At 39.6% G+C, this 19,004-nt stretch overlaps 2 protein-coding genes across 2 annotated transcripts; one reads left to right on the forward strand and one right to left on the reverse strand.

Moving 5' to 3' along the window:
- The first annotated feature begins 1,256 nt into the window (after nt 1-1,256).
- Nucleotides 1,257-11,140, forward strand: ACTL6A (actin-like 6A). The gene is made up of 14 exons (XM_010572925.1): nt 1,257-1,405; nt 2,378-2,454; nt 2,645-2,819; nt 3,191-3,291; nt 4,602-4,699; nt 5,424-5,518; nt 5,722-5,828; nt 5,914-6,003; nt 6,182-6,243; nt 6,573-6,687; nt 7,047-7,127; nt 8,109-8,204; nt 9,304-9,390; nt 10,028-11,140. The coding sequence occupies exons 1-14, from the start codon at nt 1,381-1,383 to the stop codon at nt 10,106-10,108; spliced, it is 1,290 nt and encodes a 429-aa protein (XP_010571227.1). The 5' UTR covers nt 1,257-1,380; the 3' UTR covers nt 10,109-11,140.
- A 1,499-nt stretch (nt 11,141-12,639) lies between these two features.
- On the reverse strand, nt 12,640-18,547 carry MRPL47 (mitochondrial ribosomal protein L47). Its single transcript, XM_010572926.1, has 6 exons — nt 18,290-18,547; nt 17,633-17,693; nt 16,752-16,848; nt 14,944-15,074; nt 13,389-13,484; nt 12,640-12,944 (listed from the first exon to the last, which is right to left on the reverse strand). The coding sequence occupies exons 3-6, from the start codon at nt 16,821-16,823 to the stop codon at nt 12,827-12,829; spliced, it is 417 nt and encodes a 138-aa protein (XP_010571228.1). The 5' UTR covers nt 16,824-16,848; nt 17,633-17,693; nt 18,290-18,547; the 3' UTR covers nt 12,640-12,826.
- Nucleotides 18,548-19,004: the final 457 nt, after the last annotated feature.

A 19,004-nucleotide genomic window follows, 5' to 3' on the forward strand; every position in this document is an offset into this window, starting at 1 on the left:
AAGTTCTGAAAGCCCTATCAAAATAAGACCAAGCAAGACTCATAGCACTAATTTTTGTCTTATGGTGAAAATAGAAGAAACACTTTTTTATTATTTACAGTCCAATAATTAATTCTTATTAAGATAATTTGTTATGCTATGTAAGACTTTATAGGTAAATGTAAATGTAATAAATGAAACATCATTCTATTATGCTGACTAAATCTAATCGCTTGGAGATCCTTACTACAGTATTACAGAAATAAGCTATATGTCTTACGTGAACTTGAACACCCATGATTATAGTAGGGCACCGCCCCCCCACCCAAACCAGCTCTCCATCCCCTCCAAAAAACCTACACCCTTATATCGGGATTCAAAAAGGTGCACACTGGGGATGCTTACACTTTAAGCCAAATCCCCTATTCTCCAGTTAAAATTTTAGTCTTCTCTAATGCTAACTTCTGGTTATGTCTGAGGTCTCTTTCTTTTGTTTCCTTTAATTCCTACAACTCTAGAGTTCCCCTTCTCTGGTTGTTCTGGCTGAACACCAAATTTGGCTGAGAACTGTGATACCAAACAAAGTGATCTGAAATCCTAATTACAAGTTCAACTGCTGAACTGGCAGCTGAGCTGGCAAATCATAAGTGCCCAACTATCCAGACAAGCTTCAGGGACCGAGGTCTGAGGTGCAAAGGAGTGCCCCAAGCGAGAGAGGAACAACACAGGTTTGGAATATCAAGGTATACTTTAAACACGTTTTATTCTCAGTGGAAGAGCCCAAAGGAGCAGTGACAGTAGCAGGGGACAGACTCAAGGAGGGCCCAGCTGCAGTAACTGTCACTCCTTTCCACAGCCGGCCCCTGTCCCCCAGAAGCTCTCTTCTCTACTCACCCCACTCCTCCGTATCCCCTCACCCGGCAACAAGCCCACCCCACGAGCCCTCAGGACTCCCAAGCTACCTCTCCCCACTCCACCGAAGCCAGCAGCCTTCCCCTCAACTTCCTCCCCACCTCATCTGCCCTCCCGCTCCTCACCGGCGCGCTCCTCACACCTCCCCGCCTCGCCACTCTCCTCACACCGCCGCTCCCGCACACTGCACCTACGCTTGTATGCCCGCCTGCCCGCCCTCCGCTTCCTGCCTCAGGATTGGCTGTCCGCGGCATAACCCCGCCTCCCTCCGGTCGCGATTGGCCCTTGTGCCGGAGCGGCGGTTCGGCGGGGCGCCGCGCGGTGGGCGGGCGAGCGGCAGCGCCGCTGCTATTGGCGGCGAAGGCGGCGGCCTGCAGGTTAGGCTGAGTCGCCGGCGAAGAGAGGGGCGAAGGCGCTATTGTTGCCGGATCGCCGAGGAGAGGAGCCGGCGGACACCGGGGCCGGGCAGCGCGGGCCTCAGCGGCAGCCATGAGCGGCGGCGTGTACGGGGGAGGTGAGTCCGGCGCCGCCTCGCTTGCCCGTCCTCCCCTCCCCTCCCCCCCGCCCCGCGACCGTTGGGCTCGGCGCCGTCCCGTGAGGCGGCGCGTGCGAGCCTTCCCCTGGGCGCTTCCCGCCTCCCGCCGCTCCCTCAGGCCCCGAGCCCGGGGCGGGGGGGGGGCGGACCGCGGCCCGGCTCTCCCCCAAGTCCGTAGCGGAGCCGGAGCCCTCCCGGTCCCTCCGTTTCTTAGAGGTGGGGTGGCAGCATGCGTGAGGAAGAGGAGGCGGCTGCAGGCCTTGTTTCTGTCCCTCCCGGCGTCCTTTCGCTGAGATGCTTCCCCCGGAGACCGGCCGAGCCGTGGCCTTGGGCTGAATTAGCGCTGCTGGGGTGCAGGGTGGCCCGAGAAAACCCCGCGCTTTGGAAACCGGGGTGTCGTTTCCTCCCAGGGCACTTCTGCACACCCTTCCGTCGGGACTAAAGTCGGGTGTTTTGTTTCAGACTTTGGTTTTCTTGAGGGGGTGCAGAGCACCTCAGCGAGGATCCGTACACGCAAGGGATGAGGGCGCTTCATGGTGTGGCAGCCTTCATTTACAGAGTTGGTGTCTTCAGGGCCACCATTCTAATTCTGATCACCCCCAGGAGGTCTGGGCTCGTCTGGCTTCGTGTGACTGTTAAGCGAGCACCTTTTGAAAGCTTTATCTTGTAATCTATTTGGATGCAACTGTATTCTCCCTCTTCTGTTAAAATTCCCCTTTTATTTATGCCAAAGGAAGGTATTGGAATGTCCCAGCAAAAGCCTGTCTGCAGTCTTCTAATAGCTCTCCAGTAACTGGAGTTCTGAATAGAGAACTTTCTCCTTGCCTTGAAAAAGATGCCTTGACTTGCTTTTCTTCTTCTGCAAGCAAAACAGACAGTGGGCAGGGAAGGGTCAGGATTGTAGTAGAGTGTAATAACCATTCACTACCTCTTTATTAACAATCTTTTCAGATGAAGTCGGGGCTCTTGTTTTTGACATCGGCTCGTATACAGTGAGAGCAGGCTATGCGGGCGAGGACTGTCCAAAGGTGAGAATCTGTGTAACTCAATGGAAATGCAACTTGAATTTATGCCTTAGGACTTTTTAGTTACGAGTTTTCAGAATATGCTGGTTTTTGTTCTGACTGTATTGTATAGGGAAAGCTCAGAATTTATGAGGAAAAAAACCGCCCAAAACGTTAATAATTCTCATGTACTGCTTACCTTTTTGCCTTACAGGTTGATTTTCCAACAGCCATTGGTGTGGTGCTAGAAAGGGACAATGGCAGCGCTCTGATGGAGATAGATGGTGACAAAGGCAAACAAGGGGGCCCAACTTACTACATAGACACCAATGCCCTGAGAGTTCCAAGGGAAAATATGGAGGCCATTTCACCTTTAAAAAATGGAATGAGTATGGTGCTCTGTCTTTTTCTACCTGTTTTTAAAATAGCATTGCTAGGCTCCAAAGTCATAGCTTTCATGTAAACAGATGCTACGTATGGCAACAGAAGCCAGAAGAATGGATGCCTGATTTACACATTGCATGAAGTATAGTTGGTTTACAGTGTTAGTGGACTTTCAGCATAACTCTTGAAATGTTATGATCATCATGATTACAGAGGAAGAGAATTCTGCAACACTATTAAAGGAGTTGTATGGCTGCGGAGGATAGCTTTTGACTCAAGAGCTCTATGCAAAAAAAGTGTTGGAATACCTTTATGTATTTATGAAATGGAACAAAACTTAGAGGTAACTAATCTGCTTGCTTCAATGTTGTTACAGTTGAAGACTGGGATAGTTTCCAGGCAATTTTGGATCACACTTACAAGATGCATATTAAATCTGAAGCAAGTTTGCATCCTGTCCTTATGTCCGAAGCACCAGTGAGTAAAAGCAGCTTTGGATTTTGATAAGTCTCAACTGTATCTTCTTGCTGACTCTACAAACATTAGTCTTGGACAAGTCTGATATTGGCTTGTAGGTTCAAGTGTTAAGACTTAGCTATAGAAATAACAATTTTAAAATACTTTGCCAGGTTCTGGAAAGTAATCAGTTTTAAAAAAAAAAAATCTAAAAAAGAAAACAATTTGAAATAGTTTGCATGAGTTCTGTTAGAAAGTATTTACAATGTGCTGTTGTTTTTCATTTATCAAAAAGAGGACAGAATTAAAAAAAAATACTGCCTAGAATAAAAGCAAAAAGATGTTTGGATGTCTTCTTAAGTTACGCTTAATAAAATGCTATTGAAAATCTGCCACTTCATTCAGCCTTACAACTAATATTACGTGTCAGAGAATAATATTTGTAATGGAGAAGCTTTAATTTTTCTGTCTTCATTTCTGTAAATGGCCCTGTAAGGTAAGTGAAGTGGATGAATACAGATTTCTGGGAAAACAGGTGGACAAGGTTTCTTTCACTTAATAATGCTCAGTATTTGAAGGACAGATCTTAAAGTCAGAATACAAAAGGTAGACATGCCATACGAAAGTTATGCCTTTCTTTAATAAAATCTTATGAAAAGGATTTTCTTTTTCATTATTCCCTTGTGTAGAATTGTAGCTTGTGGAGTATGGATGAATTTGGAATGGTTATTTCATGTTTGATGGCTCAGTGGGTGTCTGAATAGAGGTTCCCGTTAACATTCTCCTTGCAGACCTAATCTTACTTTTATGTATTGGCTTGGAAAAAACTTCACTTTTTCAGTAATGTGTAGAATATTCGATACATATCCTGGCTTATTCACAAGTACAGTAGAACTGTAGGAAGATACCTCGGAAACAGGAAAATCTGGATTTATTTTTCTTTCAACTGGGCAAGTTATTTCATGTATCTTTCCCCTTGTCAAATGGGCATGTTACTTGTTTTAGAGAGTTCTTTGAGAGACTGATACTGGAAGAGCTATAGAAGTGTAAAGAAATCTGTTGTAACAGTAAGTGTATATCACTTTTAATTCTGTGTGATAGATAAGCATTAATGTATTGTAGTAGAATTGGAATAAAAAAGGTTCTAAAGAAGTCAATTACTAGAAATCTGCCTCTATAGAATTTTGATATGACTTGAAACCGTGGCCATAATAATTCTAATTACTTCTTTATTATGTTAGCATTCCTGTAGTGTGCTCTCATCATCCTCAAGATAAACATATCTTCCTTTTGTCACTTATTTGTGGTTTGGTTTGGTTTTTTTCTTCTAGTGGAATACTAGAGCAAAGCGTGAAAAACTGACTGAATTGATGTTTGAACACTACAACATCCCTGCTTTTTTCTTGTGTAAAACTGCTGTTCTAACAGCGTATCCTTCGGAATTTTTCACTGCTTCCCCACCCCACTCCCTGCCACCCCGGAAATTACAGTAAACTTATTCTAGGCAACTCCTAGTATAACAGCATGTCTAACTTTTCTTCTTCTGAATTAATTTTTCCATAAACATCTAAGGAGGAAGTAAACAAATTCCATTTCTGAACTTTAAAGCTTTAGAGCTCAGTTCTGAAGTTCTCCCAGTCTAACTGTTTTCCTTGGAGGCAATGTTGTCTTTATTGTCTTTCCCCTCCCCACCTCCCCCCCTGCCTTTCTAATTTTTTTTTGCCATTGTATACCATGGGTAAGAATAGTACAGACCTGAAATGGTGTTGTCCAGACTACTAAATACAGTAATTAGAGCTTGAGGTTCCCATAGCCTTAAGATGAATATTTGTAATTATTTTAAACTAACAACATGTTTTCAGCTTCAGAGTCTAAATGAGTTGGATGTACTTAGAGCTTGCTGCATAATCATGTGAAGTCTCACCTTTGTACGTCCAAAGCTCAGGATAGTTCACAGATGGAAGCTGAAAGCCATTCTCTCTATGAGGTTGTGCGCTTTTTAGAAAGACAATGCACACTGGAAGACAGCAAATCCTTTTGTAGAGCCAAGGAATAACACATCATGGTCCTCATTCCTAGTTATGCGCTAACTGTATGGCAACATTTTTTACTAAAGTGAAAATTACAATATTTTCCTTAATCCTTTTGGCTAGTTTTGCTAACGGGAGATCTACAGGTCTCATTTTGGATAGCGGAGCAACACACACCACTGCTATTCCAGTGCATGATGGATATGTACTTCAGCAAGGTAAACATTTTCATGAGTAACAGCATTGTAGTATCAAGGTTGAGTTAGCTTTCTTTCTGCTTTTACAGTTTTGTTATTGTTTTTAAGTATCCCCTTAAATATGGAAAAAAGCCCTAACAGTGTTCACTGACAAATAGTTTGTAGGGAGAGTTTATTTGTTGGTGGGATGTTTTTGGTTTTTTGATTCTCTTTTTGTCTTCTAGGTATTGTAAAATCACCACTTGCAGGAGACTTTATTACTATGCAGTGTCGGGAATTGTTTCAGGAAATGAACATAGAGATAATTCCTCCATATATGATTGCTTCAAAGGTGGGGAAGTAACTTTATTTAGTAAGTGTTTGCTTGGGGAGAGGCTTAAATGGTTAACTGATGATCATGTTTCCTACAATCTCAGGAGGCAGTTCGTGAGGGGTCGCCAGCAAATTGGAAAAGAAAAGAGAAGTTACCCCAGGTCACTAGGTCTTGGCACAACTACATGTGTAATGTAAGTAGGTCATTTCTCCCACTCTCAAACTCCCCTAGGCCTCCCATAAAGAAGTTTTGTGAGTATATCAGGTTTTCCTCTTGAACTAGAAAATCTTTAAAAAGTCAGTATCAATTCTATAAATTCTATAAAATTGAAGATTGACATTCTCATAACCATATTATTCTTAACTCCATAGTGTGTCATTCAGGACTTCCAAGCTTCTGTCCTCCAAGTATCAGATTCAACCTATGATGAACAGTACGTCACTGTTTTCCTTCTTGTAAAATTAATTATCAGTTGTGCGTGGGGTGCTTACCCTGTTCATTGCTGTTGGCTGGCTTTATTGCAGAAGAAGTTTTTAGATAAAAACTGTTTATTTCTGAAAGTAGAAATACAGTATACATCCAGGTGATAGTTTTTTATTTAATATTCCAAGATGCATGAGATCATACTAAATATTAGGGAATGTGTAAGTCATATCAATCACAATTTTCCCATTGAAACCTTAGTTTATAATGCTACTTAGATAACTTAACATCTTGTTTACATAGAGCTTTGATGTGTTAACTTTCTGACTGATGCTCTAGGGTAGCAGCACAGATGCCAACAGTTCATTACGAGTTCCCCAATGGCTATAACTGTGACTTTGGTGCTGAGCGTCTAAAAATCCCTGAGGGATTGTTTGACCCTTCTAATGTAAAGGTAAAACAACTATGATATGTAGTAATTGGAAGGCTTTAAATTACTAGATTATCACATGGCTTCCTTTTGTATGATGTTCTTAATTTCATGATTTGTATGTGTGTGTTCACACTGCATGGTTCTCTTGGGGGTAGAATTTGCCTGTGTTGTATTAGGGTTGGGCAAACGAAGGACGAAATGTAGTTCAAAATGGGTAGTGATGAGCTGAATGGGAAAATAGGAATTATTTTTTTTTTCTCCTTCCCTAAGTAATGTTTAGCTCCCTCTCTAGTAATACTTGTAAATTCAACTCATTCAGGGCTTTCATATGCCTTGCTCTTTTGAAGCGATGATGTGTAGATTACTAATTTTAATTCTAGGGTTTATCTGGTAACACGATGTTGGGTGTGAGCCACGTTGTCACAACAAGCGTTGGAATGTGTGATATAGACATCAGGCCGGTAAGTGTTAGTCAGACTTGTATTATTTTAAGGCATAGATATTTTTGTGCTGATATAATTTTTTGGGACTAGAACACTGTTGATGAGGAAACGTGGATTTCCTAGGATAATGATAAACACATTAGAATAATTCTCTTAAGTATTACATATTTTGTATATAGGAATATGTACAATTACAGTTTTGTCTTACAAAATGCTAAATCAGGATTTTTTACTTGGTGTTTCTACCTATATTTAAATAGCTAATGTCCAGATTTTGTGGCTGGCACTGCATAATGTGCATTGGGTTGGCTTCAGATGAGCATTTTCTGTTCATAACTTTGAGTGTTATCTTCAGATTTTTGGGCATGGCAGATAGACTTTCTAAACATAACCAATCATATGGAACTTTTATAGAGATTAGAAGAAAGAAAAGAGGTATTAAAGGAAAACTTCCTTTTTAAAACTATATTCTAACTTTCTCAGATGTCAACTTGAAAATATTCAAGTTTGATAAGGACCACATGGGGGTTGTTTAAAAAATTTTTTCCTTTTAACTGGCATGTCAGGCAAACTTAGTAGGCCAGGCCATGGTTTTTTTCACCAACTGCAGCATTAGTAAGATTGAAAACTGTTGCAGTGCTGTGGGGTTTTCCTGTGTGGTTGGAATATCCAGCTGTAGGAAAACCAACTGTGTGGTTACAGGAGATATCTGTAGGTATAGGGTTCTCTGTAGTAGAAAATATTCTGTGAAATCATTTTGACCCATTAATCACATAGCTTCTGTCATCTTTGTATAGTTTAATATTAAGCTGTCTTGAAATATTTTTCAGGTGACTAAAAAATTAACTGGATTGGGAGAGGTAATATTGTTGGCATCAAGGAATTGTATTATTGCTGTTGATTATATGTACTTGTGTGCCATTCCTCTCTGTTCTGTGAAATGGTTGTTTTCAGAATGATTTCAGAGTTAATATTGTAGGTTACTTATTCTCTTTTTAGGGTCTCTATGGCAGTGTGATTGTAGCAGGAGGAAACACTCTAATACAGAGTTTCACAGACAGATTGAACAGAGAGCTGTCTCAGAAAACTCCACCGGTAAAACAACTCTTTAAGTTACTGCATTGAGTTACTTATCATTCTGCTTTTCTGTCACATAAGTTCACATGCATGTATCATAGCTTCCACATTGTTAGGAACCCAACAGCTGAAGAGATTTCTGTGGGACAAGAGATCTCCTTCTCTAAAGAAAGAAGTCTTGAAAAGTTCTTGTATGAAATTAATTCCAGCAGATATTGCAACTGCTTTCTGAACTTTTTACTTCTCCATTCCTGCTTTCAGATTGTGATTCTAAGTTCTATAATTGTCCCTAAGCGACAGCCACTATTTCCCTTGATGGTCTCTCTTCTGAAGTGTTGCTGACTAATTTGCGGCATATTCAGTCATTCTGCCTGAGGTCTTGTCACTTTATCGTGGGAATTGTTCTTCCTGGATTCTACAGGCAATTCAACCTACCCATAGATAAAACCTGGTGATTTAACATACTTGTATTTTCTTTTTTAATCACTTGATGTTAAAGCAAGTATTAATACCTTACACCTGTGTTCTTGAGAGCACATATAGCTTATGATATTTCTTGAATATTCATATTCAAGAAAAAATGTTCTACTTGTAGCAACTCTGAAATGAATGTTATGAGAAACTGAGAAAGGTAGTTACTCACTGCTTCTTGTAATAGGTGAGGAGGAACCCACTGAAATGCAAAGATTTTATTGCTATGAGGCATTTTGAAAACAAAAGGAAGGAATGGGTCTAAAAAGCACTAGATGAATTAAGTTCAGCAATGTTAGACATTTTAGTCCCAGTGCGCATTTTAAGTAGCCCAGTGTTAGAGATGACAATATATAGTGCGAGTATTATTGCTCTCTGCCTGCCCTATTTCTAACCTTAAGCGTTTGCTGTTGCTCCCTCTTGGGAGACAAGATAGAAGCCATACATGTTCTGTTCCACTGTGGCTATTCTTGAATTCTAAGTACAGGGCAGATGAGCATTATTGCAAGTTTAATAAAATTGACCTGTTTCGCCTGCATGTTGGTATATACACCAAATTCCTTGTGCTGTCCTTCTCTTCTCCCTAAAGGCCACCAGCCTACAGTTTGTCTGATTGTTCTTTCATTTTACATCCTTTTCTATTCAGAGCATGCGCCTGAAGTTGATAGCGAACAACACAACAGTGGAGCGGAGGTTCAGCTCATGGATTGGTGGTTCAATTTTGGCTTCTTTGGTTAGTAAACCTGTGTTACTATGTTGCTATGCTAAGCAGCACTGTCACCGAAAAAGCTAATTCCGCTTAAGCCTGCGTTGCAGGGTTTGTGCTACCCTAGCAATAATAATCTTATCTATCCTTGTGGTAAGGTGAAGAGAATCTATTTAAAAAAAAACAAAACATGAGCATTTCTAATCAAAAAATAACTTGCCATGTTCTCCCATTTTTAATGACAAGGTGCAGGCTTGACGTACACTATCCGGAAATGATATGTATATAGTACACTATGAACGTAGCAAACCTGTTTCTGCATCATATTCCTGAGCTTAATTCTATAAGTTACTGAGTACTGAAATGGTTTGTGGGGATTCATTTAGCAGTATGGGAAAGGGAGACTGAAATCAGCTTTCAGTGCTGCACCTTCCTGTCTTTAGTTTAATCGCTAGCAATATAAAACTCAAAGGAAAAGATAGTTAAGGAGGTCAAGTCCTCTAACCTCATTTAATGTAAAGATTTGCTTGTTTTTCATCATAGGAAAAGTTAATCATGTTTCACTTCACCTTCATTTGTTTTCTGATTTTTTTTTTTTAATTTTTTTTAATTGTGTGTTTTGTGGTTGTTTTGTTTTGTTGTTTTTTGTTGGTTTTTTTTGTAGGGTACTTTTCAACAGATGTGGATTTCTAAGCAAGAATATGAAGAAGGAGGGAAACAGTGTGTAGAAAGAAAATGTCCTTAAACCTCTGACTGTGAAAACTGCTGCCTGCTCAGTGCTCCTTCTGTTTTATAGCTTTAGCATACTCAGGAATGTGATGGACTCTTTTTTGTAGAAAGTTTATATTGGATTTTTTGCATAACTCAAGTTCCATTTTAACAAACCTTAGAAATTTTGAGAGACCTAATTGGTACTATCATAGAAAAAGGATGTTTACATCCCTTGTAAAGCAATAATTCATGTAACAAGCATTTTATAATTTTGTATAAATATCTATTTTCTCTAGTATCTTTTCCTGGGAACAGCTTTACAGGTTAGCTAATAGATAGAGGCATAACCTTGCAAATGCCCATGCAGATTTATTAAAAATCTCTTGTCTACTTTCACATATTAGTCTTCCTTGCTGGTACTTTGGCCTTAAATTGCTCTTTTTTCTCTCTTAAAAAATAAAATTTCGTATTTTATATTTGAGCAACTTTGTGAGTACTTGCAGAGAAAGTTACTCTTTTGTTTTAAAAATGGAAAGTTTGTATTTAGTAATCTACTATAGGTGACTCAGTTCAGTGTAAACTTTTACTGTCCTGTGGAAGTGTTACATTCCGTGTAGTGAATGTTACATTAAGCACTGGTTTGCTAATTTTCTATTATGGAGCAGTTTCATTTCAGTAAAGAATCAGTGCTTTCCACCTGATTTCTAGGAATGTATATAATGCCTTTGTGGTGTAGGTGAGAAGCAAAACTTGTTTGAGCCAGGGAAGTTAAGGCAAAGAATTGTCTGTCCAAGCCCAGAATAGTTACAGAAGACCTCAGGATGTGGCTTGATGTTTTTACAGGGAGCTCTAACTCAAAGGGGCAGTCACTACTGGTTTATGGCTGGTATAGCCCCCTCAGCTGACTCATAGCAGGGTCAGTCAGTGCCTGCATTTTGCAATGGGGAGTGTGCACTCAGGATTGGAGGAAGTCAGTTGATTTTTTTTTTTTTCCAGCAGGAACTGGCTGTCAAGATGCAGTTCTATGTTACTCTTAAGCTTACTTTAATTGACAGCTGTGTTATGTTCTGTATTGGGACACAATGAAGTTTTGCTCCTTATCTTAAAAGCTGTGGAAAACCAAATAGGATTTAACTGATTTAAAAAAAAAACAAAACCAAAAACGTAAACAGTACTGCTAAATTTTTCATATCCTAAAAGACCTTTTGGGTAAATAATGATGAGGCCTCTAGTTGGAAACAGTTTCACATTACCTCCAAACAATAAAGTAATTTATCATCAAAACCACCTGCTTTTGTCTTATCATGATAACCATTAGTTGCTCGAGACAAAGTTGTTTAGTCCAGATTTTTCAAAGCTATTGACCAACCATATTTCTCTCACAGAATGAGGCAAACTTAAAGTCAGCTACAATAGGTGATGTAAGCCACTAGCTAGTGTTGTCATACTGGAAGAAAAAGACTTGGTCTAGTTTGCATTCAAGTAGAATGTGCAACATCACCTGAACTCGTAACTTAGCATGCTGCAATGAGTAACGCTTTATAAAGTTACTGTGGCATCAGTGAAGTACTAAAATTGACTGGACAACTTGTAGCTAGAGGTTAAGATCTAAAGTAGGCTTTTTTGGTTTCTCTTTGTGAAGTGACTGCATTTTAAGCTTTCCTTGTGTGTCATGTGCTTAGGTTTCATTATGTCTAATCCAACTTTTATCTTCTGTGTATCTTAAATTACAGTATAATGGTGCTATCTGTGAATGTTCTAGCACCTTATGGAGAGCAAAACACTTTCTGTAGAGTTTTGGTTTAAGAATTGGGTATTTTGTGTGATGCAGAGGAGTAACTGAAGGTCAAGATGATGGAGAGACGTCTATCTCTTACAGTTTTGGCTCCCTTGGAGTTTCCCATGTTTTATGAGATTATATTGCATAGCACATTTGCTTCCTGAAAGACTAGTATTTGTGACTTTGTTCTAAACTTCTGCACAATCTCATCTGAAGGTTAAAAGCTTTCATGAAGTAGGTGTTTACCATCAACTGGGAGCAGCAGCAGTACCTTTCTACTTCGATTTCATAGAAGACTATTACCAGTCTTCCTTCAAACATTTTGCACACTGCAAAAAAACATTGCATAGATGTTTGAATTTGTCATAGGTACCTAGAAATCTAGGTATAAAGACTGCATTGTTAAAAGTTGACACACTAAATATTTCATACTTTCTAACAAGCCAGACTTAAAACAGGGAAAAAGTTCGCCGTAGCAGACTGAAGAGTGTATTTTCCCATGCTTCTGTGCAGAAAGCACATGTAACTTGGGTGACATACCTGTAACTCAGATGATCAGGGAACAAAGGCTAGTACTTGAGCTTCAGAGGCTCTCGTGTTTCTGTCTGGTTTTAATGCATGTTTGTTAAACTAAACCAGGTAAATATTATCCCTACACTTTATACTTTCATCTGGCAGTCAGTTGCTGCTTTTCACTATTAATGATGTATATCTTACTTTCATAATAGCTGGTTAATAAGTCATTTTTCAAATATTTCTAGAAACAACTGTTAGGATTAATTTGAGTTATGCACCAAAGCTGCTTTTTAATTCCAGATCACAAGTTTAATTTAGGTCAAATGTGGGATTAAAAAAAAAAAAAAAAAAGAGACTCTCAGGAATGCTCAGTCGAGCTGTTCACTGGTTTCAGAACTTGTTTCATGTTCCAGTCAGAGATACTCAACCAATTGCTTGCAGCGCTCTTCCAGCATGTTACTGGCTCTGAGATTTTATGGCAAGGTGAGGGAACTTCCTTTCCAAGACCTTCCGCCTCGTCCTCTCTAGGTTTTGCCTCCTTGCCCTTCTGCGTAAAGATTTTTCAAGTCTGAGCCTGAAATAAAGAAGTCAGCGTGGTTAACTTCCAGATAGCTTGTAACAACCTTAATAAGCTCAACCCTCTAATGAAATAGAGGTTCCCAGTGATTAACAACGTCACTGTTAATTAGCTTTTGATAAGCAAAAATGCCTGCAAGGCAAATTAATTTTTTTCTTCTGCTTTTGAGTTCTACAGAAATTCAACCTCTGGGAGGATCTTACGTAGTCTGCATGTAAAGTTACTTTTACAGTGCAACTTCATAGATAACCAAATCTCTTAATAACTAAAATGGGAAGAGCAAAATGAAACAGAGCAAGCTGTAATTTTAAAAAGCCTTATTTTCAGTCTATTAGCTGTAAAAAGAACAAGATTACTACTATTTTTTCCTTGCAAAGTGGAATAAGAAGGACTGAAGAACAGATCAGAAAATAACTTTCAATGTCAAAAAAGTCTTTTTACCTGATGAAGTGATTCACATGAGGTAAGTAATAGAATTTCTTCCTTTTGTGTCTTTTGTTCAAGTACCATGGTATTGGCCATTCCTTATAAGTGTACCTATTAAAGACAGATAAGTGATTATAGAATGTATACTTTTTGTCTTCATTCTTGGATTCTACCAGTTACACTTGGTTACAATACAGTGATTAAGTGGTCTGACCAGTAGATCGCAGAATTTCTATGTGGGTATTTACTTTCAGCTCTACTGCTGGCTTGGTTTATAACTACATCTCATACATAGCTCAGCATCTTTCTGTAGAAAGTGGTCGTACTTTAAAAACTGTAGGTGTTTGAAGAGAGGGCCCAGTATAGTAGATAATGATTCTTTGCATTTATATTTTAAAGTTACTCCTTCATAAGAAAACTTCCAAAAGCTGATGTGAACAAACTGCATGTGAAGAGAGTTTTGTTTCTACTACAATTTTCTTTTAAATGCCAGTATTAGGAGTGTCATGTCAAGAGCAAATCTGCCTGAATGTAAGTATTTCCCTCTAAATATAGACTCTTATTTATTTTGGGGGTTTTTCTTGCATTTGGGCTGCAGAGATGGCTTGTGCAGACTCACCTACAGACTCCAGTGCATCCACATTGCATCAGACCTACTACTATGTGTATTGCAGAGGTTCTGCATGCATATGCTTAAAGACCATTTCATGTTGTCTGTCCCTTCCCCCTGCTGTAACTGGGGACTGGGCTTCCAAGTATATGGGCAAACCCTTCTTCATGGACAATCTTTCCAAGCAGAAAGAGGTATACAGAAGCCTCATCCCTAAAGATGTAGATCTAATGGTTAGTGCATTTAGTACTCTGCTGATTTATATTTAATGGGTAAACAAATGAAAATTCAGCATTATTATAATGTGTGACCTTCTGTTATCTACACTGTTATTGCAGAGCTGAATACTGTAGTTAGTGCTTCAAATGCCAATATGATGAGGGTAAAATACTGGTTAATGAAATAGCAGGTCCTGCCAGAGACTTCAGCGTCATTACCTGAAATTACAGATTATTGAAAGTATCTGGACAATAAATAATTCTAAAGGTAGAAGCTTCCAACAAAGTTAAATATCTGCCAAGACTAGTAGGGAATTCCAACAGATGTTTATGTGGTCTCATGCAGTACTTTGGGTGGTTGTCGCCCAATATATGGATTTTGCATTATAATTAGGGAAGTCCAGGTGATTCAACTTGAACAGTACTCCCTAGTTCATTCATGTGTTACAGAATAGTTACAGTAACAGACATCCTCTGAGTACAGAAATCATATTAGTTACATGGAGCTAATTTTGTTATAATTAATGGTAGAGTTTGAATTATTTAGTAGCAATTATAACCACATTTAAACAAAAACAACCAAAAAAACAAAACTCAGGAAGCACCTGAATGCTGACCAGAAAACATGTGTCTCTCCATACAGTACATGTATCCTTTCTTGATTAGATAAGGATTTTCTAGTAAAGAGATGTACCGCAAGCAAAATTGACACACATGGAAAAAAAAGTTCTCTTTTCCTTACCAGTAGGTGCGTCCTAAGAAGTCATGTCTCCACTCGCCAGGTACTGGTTTTTCATGGCCAGTTTGTAAAAGCCTCAAAGCAATTTCTCTCTCTCTGACAACCAAGTCTATATTTTTCATAGACTTTTCTACCTGGAAGTAGGAAATGGTTTCAGCTTGGGCCAACAGAACACAATGCTGGCAATTTAAAAGATCTCAAATGAAGATTTAAGACAAAATTTAAAGGAAAAGCAAAGGTAAAACACACTAGGAGTTCCATTGTGAGCCATCTCACAGTTGTGGACTGAGTGAAACAGCTGAATTGGCTCTGTGTACTAGGACAGTGAAGAATGGGTGCTTTAAAAACCTAACTTGCAAGCAGAACAAATATGAAATAACTGACAGTCTGATATTTCATTAAAGACTAGCTAGCTAATACACAAAGCCAGATCTAATGCTGATGCTAGAAGTACAGAAAGCTCTGAGGCAGAAAGGAAGTAGAAGCAAATAGAAGACATGCTGCATGTGTTTCTGTCAGATGGTTTGCACTGGCTGTTTGTTATTCTAGTTTTCACTCTGGAGTCTGGTCACAGCCTCAGTAATGCCTGTTGGCTGATTAGAAAGCTGCCTTGACCAAACTATGACACTTCGAGTTGAAGGTTTTTAGTCAGGTCTGTCTCATAATATTGCTGTACCACACATTACATATGGCAACATGTTAAATGTTGCTCTGGGAAGCAGCTAGAGCTAATTTTAATAAGCAGATGGCTGTATTTTGTCTCTGTGCAATCATAGTATTTAACTGGTGCTTGACTTCTACTTTTCTTGGGCTTCAGCCAAAACCAAACAGGCAATTAGTAAGATTTAACTTTTGAAGTGCTGGGGCCACTTACTTAAGTTCCCTCCCAAAACAAGTTCTACTGTGATTTTTAATTGCTGAATATGGATGTGTAGGTGGGACTAAGCAGAAAATACTGTTCAGAATGGGAATCGAAGTACAGTTGAGAAACCATATTAGCATAAATTAGAACAAGATACACTAGGAGATCCAGAGCAGGGTTTTACATTAGATCTCCCCTAATTTATAAGTACAGCAATGAAAATGACAAGTAGAAGACCAAAAAAAGCAATGTCTGGCACAAAAAAGAGAGATCACAATGCAGTTGCGGATGTGTGTTACGGCAAGTAACAGTTAAATTATTAACTATACAAAGAAATTCAAATTAACAATGTAATGGTTAGACTCTTCCATAAATAAATTGGACAAATGGGGGGTATCTGAGAATATCTCTCATGTCAAACAGCTGGATTATTTAATTGGCCAGTGAAGGTGCAGATTTCCATCTGTGCAATTGATTTATAAGTAAATGAAATTTTCAGTGGCAAAGATACCAGGGAAAGAATTTAATAAATTAGTGGCAGAATTGCAATAATGCAAAAGAAGGAACGAATGACAAAAGTGAGGACAGCAAAGAACCAAAGGGCTCAAGTTTGGAGAAGACAAGGTCAGAGGCAAGAAGTTGGCAACAGTTAAGTAGCTAAAAAAAGTTTGTGGAGGGTAAGGATAGAGATAATGTTGAAGTTTTACCAGGAAGTTTCTAGAAATCCTCTAGTGCAGTTTCAGGGCATGAACATGGCAAAATATTTCTTAACATTATGTAACAGGTGGAGAGGTCTTTCCCACTATGTTGCTTGAGCACAGTGTTTGTGCATATACTAAAATCAGGGAAATAATTTTTAAAAATGGTCTTTAACAAGTTTATGAACACTTCACCTTTCACTCAGCAATTTTACTTAGAGTTATATTTTTAGCTAGTATGAAAAAGTTACCTTTTCTAATCGTTCTGGACTTGGCATAGGCCTGAGTTGTCGTTTTGATTCTTGCTCTAAAGTTAAAAGCATGTTTTTTTCCTTCAGTAGGACATACCTAGATCAGAAAGCATAGTACTTCAGAAATAATTTCTGGATTATTCATGCACTACCCTGCTGGATAGCGCACAGCTGTCCAACCTATAATCCCATATCCTATACCTGCTAGCTTCATATAGAGAAGTGAAAAGATACTGACCAACTGCAGAAAGCCCCGTAGAGGCGGGCAGGGGAGGGCTGATATACATGACATACAAGGAGAGGCTGAGGGAGACAGGTTTACTTAACCTGGAATAAAGAGGGCTAAGGAAGGAAAAGGTTAACACCAAGTAGTCTTCCAATACCTTGACAGAGCCAGACTCTTCTTACAGGTGCACAGCAAAAGGACAAGATACAGCAAGGAAAAAACTATTCACAGTAATAATTCAGCACTAGTTTAGCCGTAGCACAGGTTGCCTAGAGTGGCGAGACTTTCAAAATCAGAATGGATGCAGACCTGAGCAACCTGATCTCATACAGTGGTTAGGCCCACCAGAGGTCACTTACAACCAAGCCTGTCCTGCAGTCTGAACAACCCCCAGAGGGCTCAGACACAGCCTCTTCGTTACCAAACCTGAACCCCTTGTACTAGACGCAACTATCACACAACCACCTGCAGTTGCAGTACAGCATTTGTATTCTGAGCAGTACCAGAACTTGGGCTGCTCCAAGCCCAAAGCAGGCTTAAGCATGCAGAGCTGTATGGCAAACTAAATTCACTGGCTAGTAAGTTCACTAGCCACAGTTTAATAAAACAGGCAGAGCTGCTTTGAAAGAAGAGAAGCTACTTCACTAAAACTTACCAAAGTTTGTGCAAGTCTTCACTACTCTTGCCCCTTAGCTGCTTTATATTCCATGCATCCCCTGTAAAAAAAAAAAAAAAAAAAAAAAAAAAAAAATCAATTAAATAGAACAAACTTCTCTTATTCTGGAAAAAAAAAAAGCTTCTATTAGCAGGGTCTGCTGACTCAACAGAATAAGGATCACTTTTTAAAAAAATACTATCTCTTGGAAAGCTGTTCCTGTGGATATTCAGCTTTGCTTTGAATATACAAATACATTAAAAAGGCAATGACATGTACTGTTTATTTGTGTTTGTAAAAGGCTAGGAACAGGGAAAGCTGTAAGATGATTCTTTATATTGAAATACTTTTCTTCCCTGGTACTGTATATGTCATCAAAGAATGTCTCTTCTGTGATACACTCTCACATAAGAGCACGGCAGAGGATTTACAGCAAGGTATTTTACTGCATAATAGCTATCTGCTTTCATAAAACGCAGAATACACACAAAAAAATAAAATTAACAGGCATAAAATGCACAAGCATATTTACATACATATACATAAAAAAATTTTATGTAGCTATGAATACTTCCTATAATGCAAAAGAGTAGGTCAGATTTCAGCTGAGCACAAGTGGCTCAAAGATCACTATCAGAAATGCTAAATATAACTCACCTGACTTTACTGTTTTTTCTCCCCAGTTTCTTGGATCATCAAAAAATTCCTCCAGACCTCTCCGAGACAAAGTAGTGTGCAGAAACTTGAACTGATGGAGGGGCTCGACTTTTACTAGGTTCTTGTGAAATAGGTTCAGCGTCAATCTGAATAAAAATTCAAGGGGAAGCTATATACGATAGGAAAAACAACACTCAGCTAAATGAGAATGTTCCTTTCCTTCATAAGGGCACAGGTCCTACAGACAGATGAATACCACAGTCTAAGGGGAAAGGGCACAGGTTCAGTTCTTCATAAAAACGTCATCTCAGCGTTGCCTTCTCCTCTACCCTTTGTCTCACGTCATTATCATTTCCGGATACTCGGAGATAAGTAACAATTTGAAAATTAAAAGAAAGAATAAGTTTGAGCTACGTCCTCTTACGCTGACTCTCACTAAGTGGCAAAAGCGGTAAACGCGGCGTGCGGGCACGAGGAAAACCCCACGCTGGAAGCATAACGGCTGGCAAAACAGCGAGGTGCAGAGGGAAGCGCTTCACGCTACGCTCACCCTCCGCCCGACGATGTAAGCCGCTCCGCAACCCCCAGCCGAGGTGTCAGAAGCCCGGGCAGCCGGGCAGCCTGCCTCCCGCCAAGGCCGCGAAGGGCGCCTCTCCCTCCCCGGGACACCGCGCCACGGCCCGGCCCCGCCGTACCGGTAAATCGCCCTGGCCCG

The sequence above is a fragment of the Haliaeetus leucocephalus genome, unplaced genomic scaffold (assembly GCF_000737465.1).
Source record: "Haliaeetus leucocephalus isolate CR32 unplaced genomic scaffold, Haliaeetus_leucocephalus-4.0 Scaffold362, whole genome shotgun sequence".
Classification (NCBI taxonomy): domain Eukaryota; kingdom Metazoa; phylum Chordata; class Aves; order Accipitriformes; family Accipitridae; genus Haliaeetus; species Haliaeetus leucocephalus.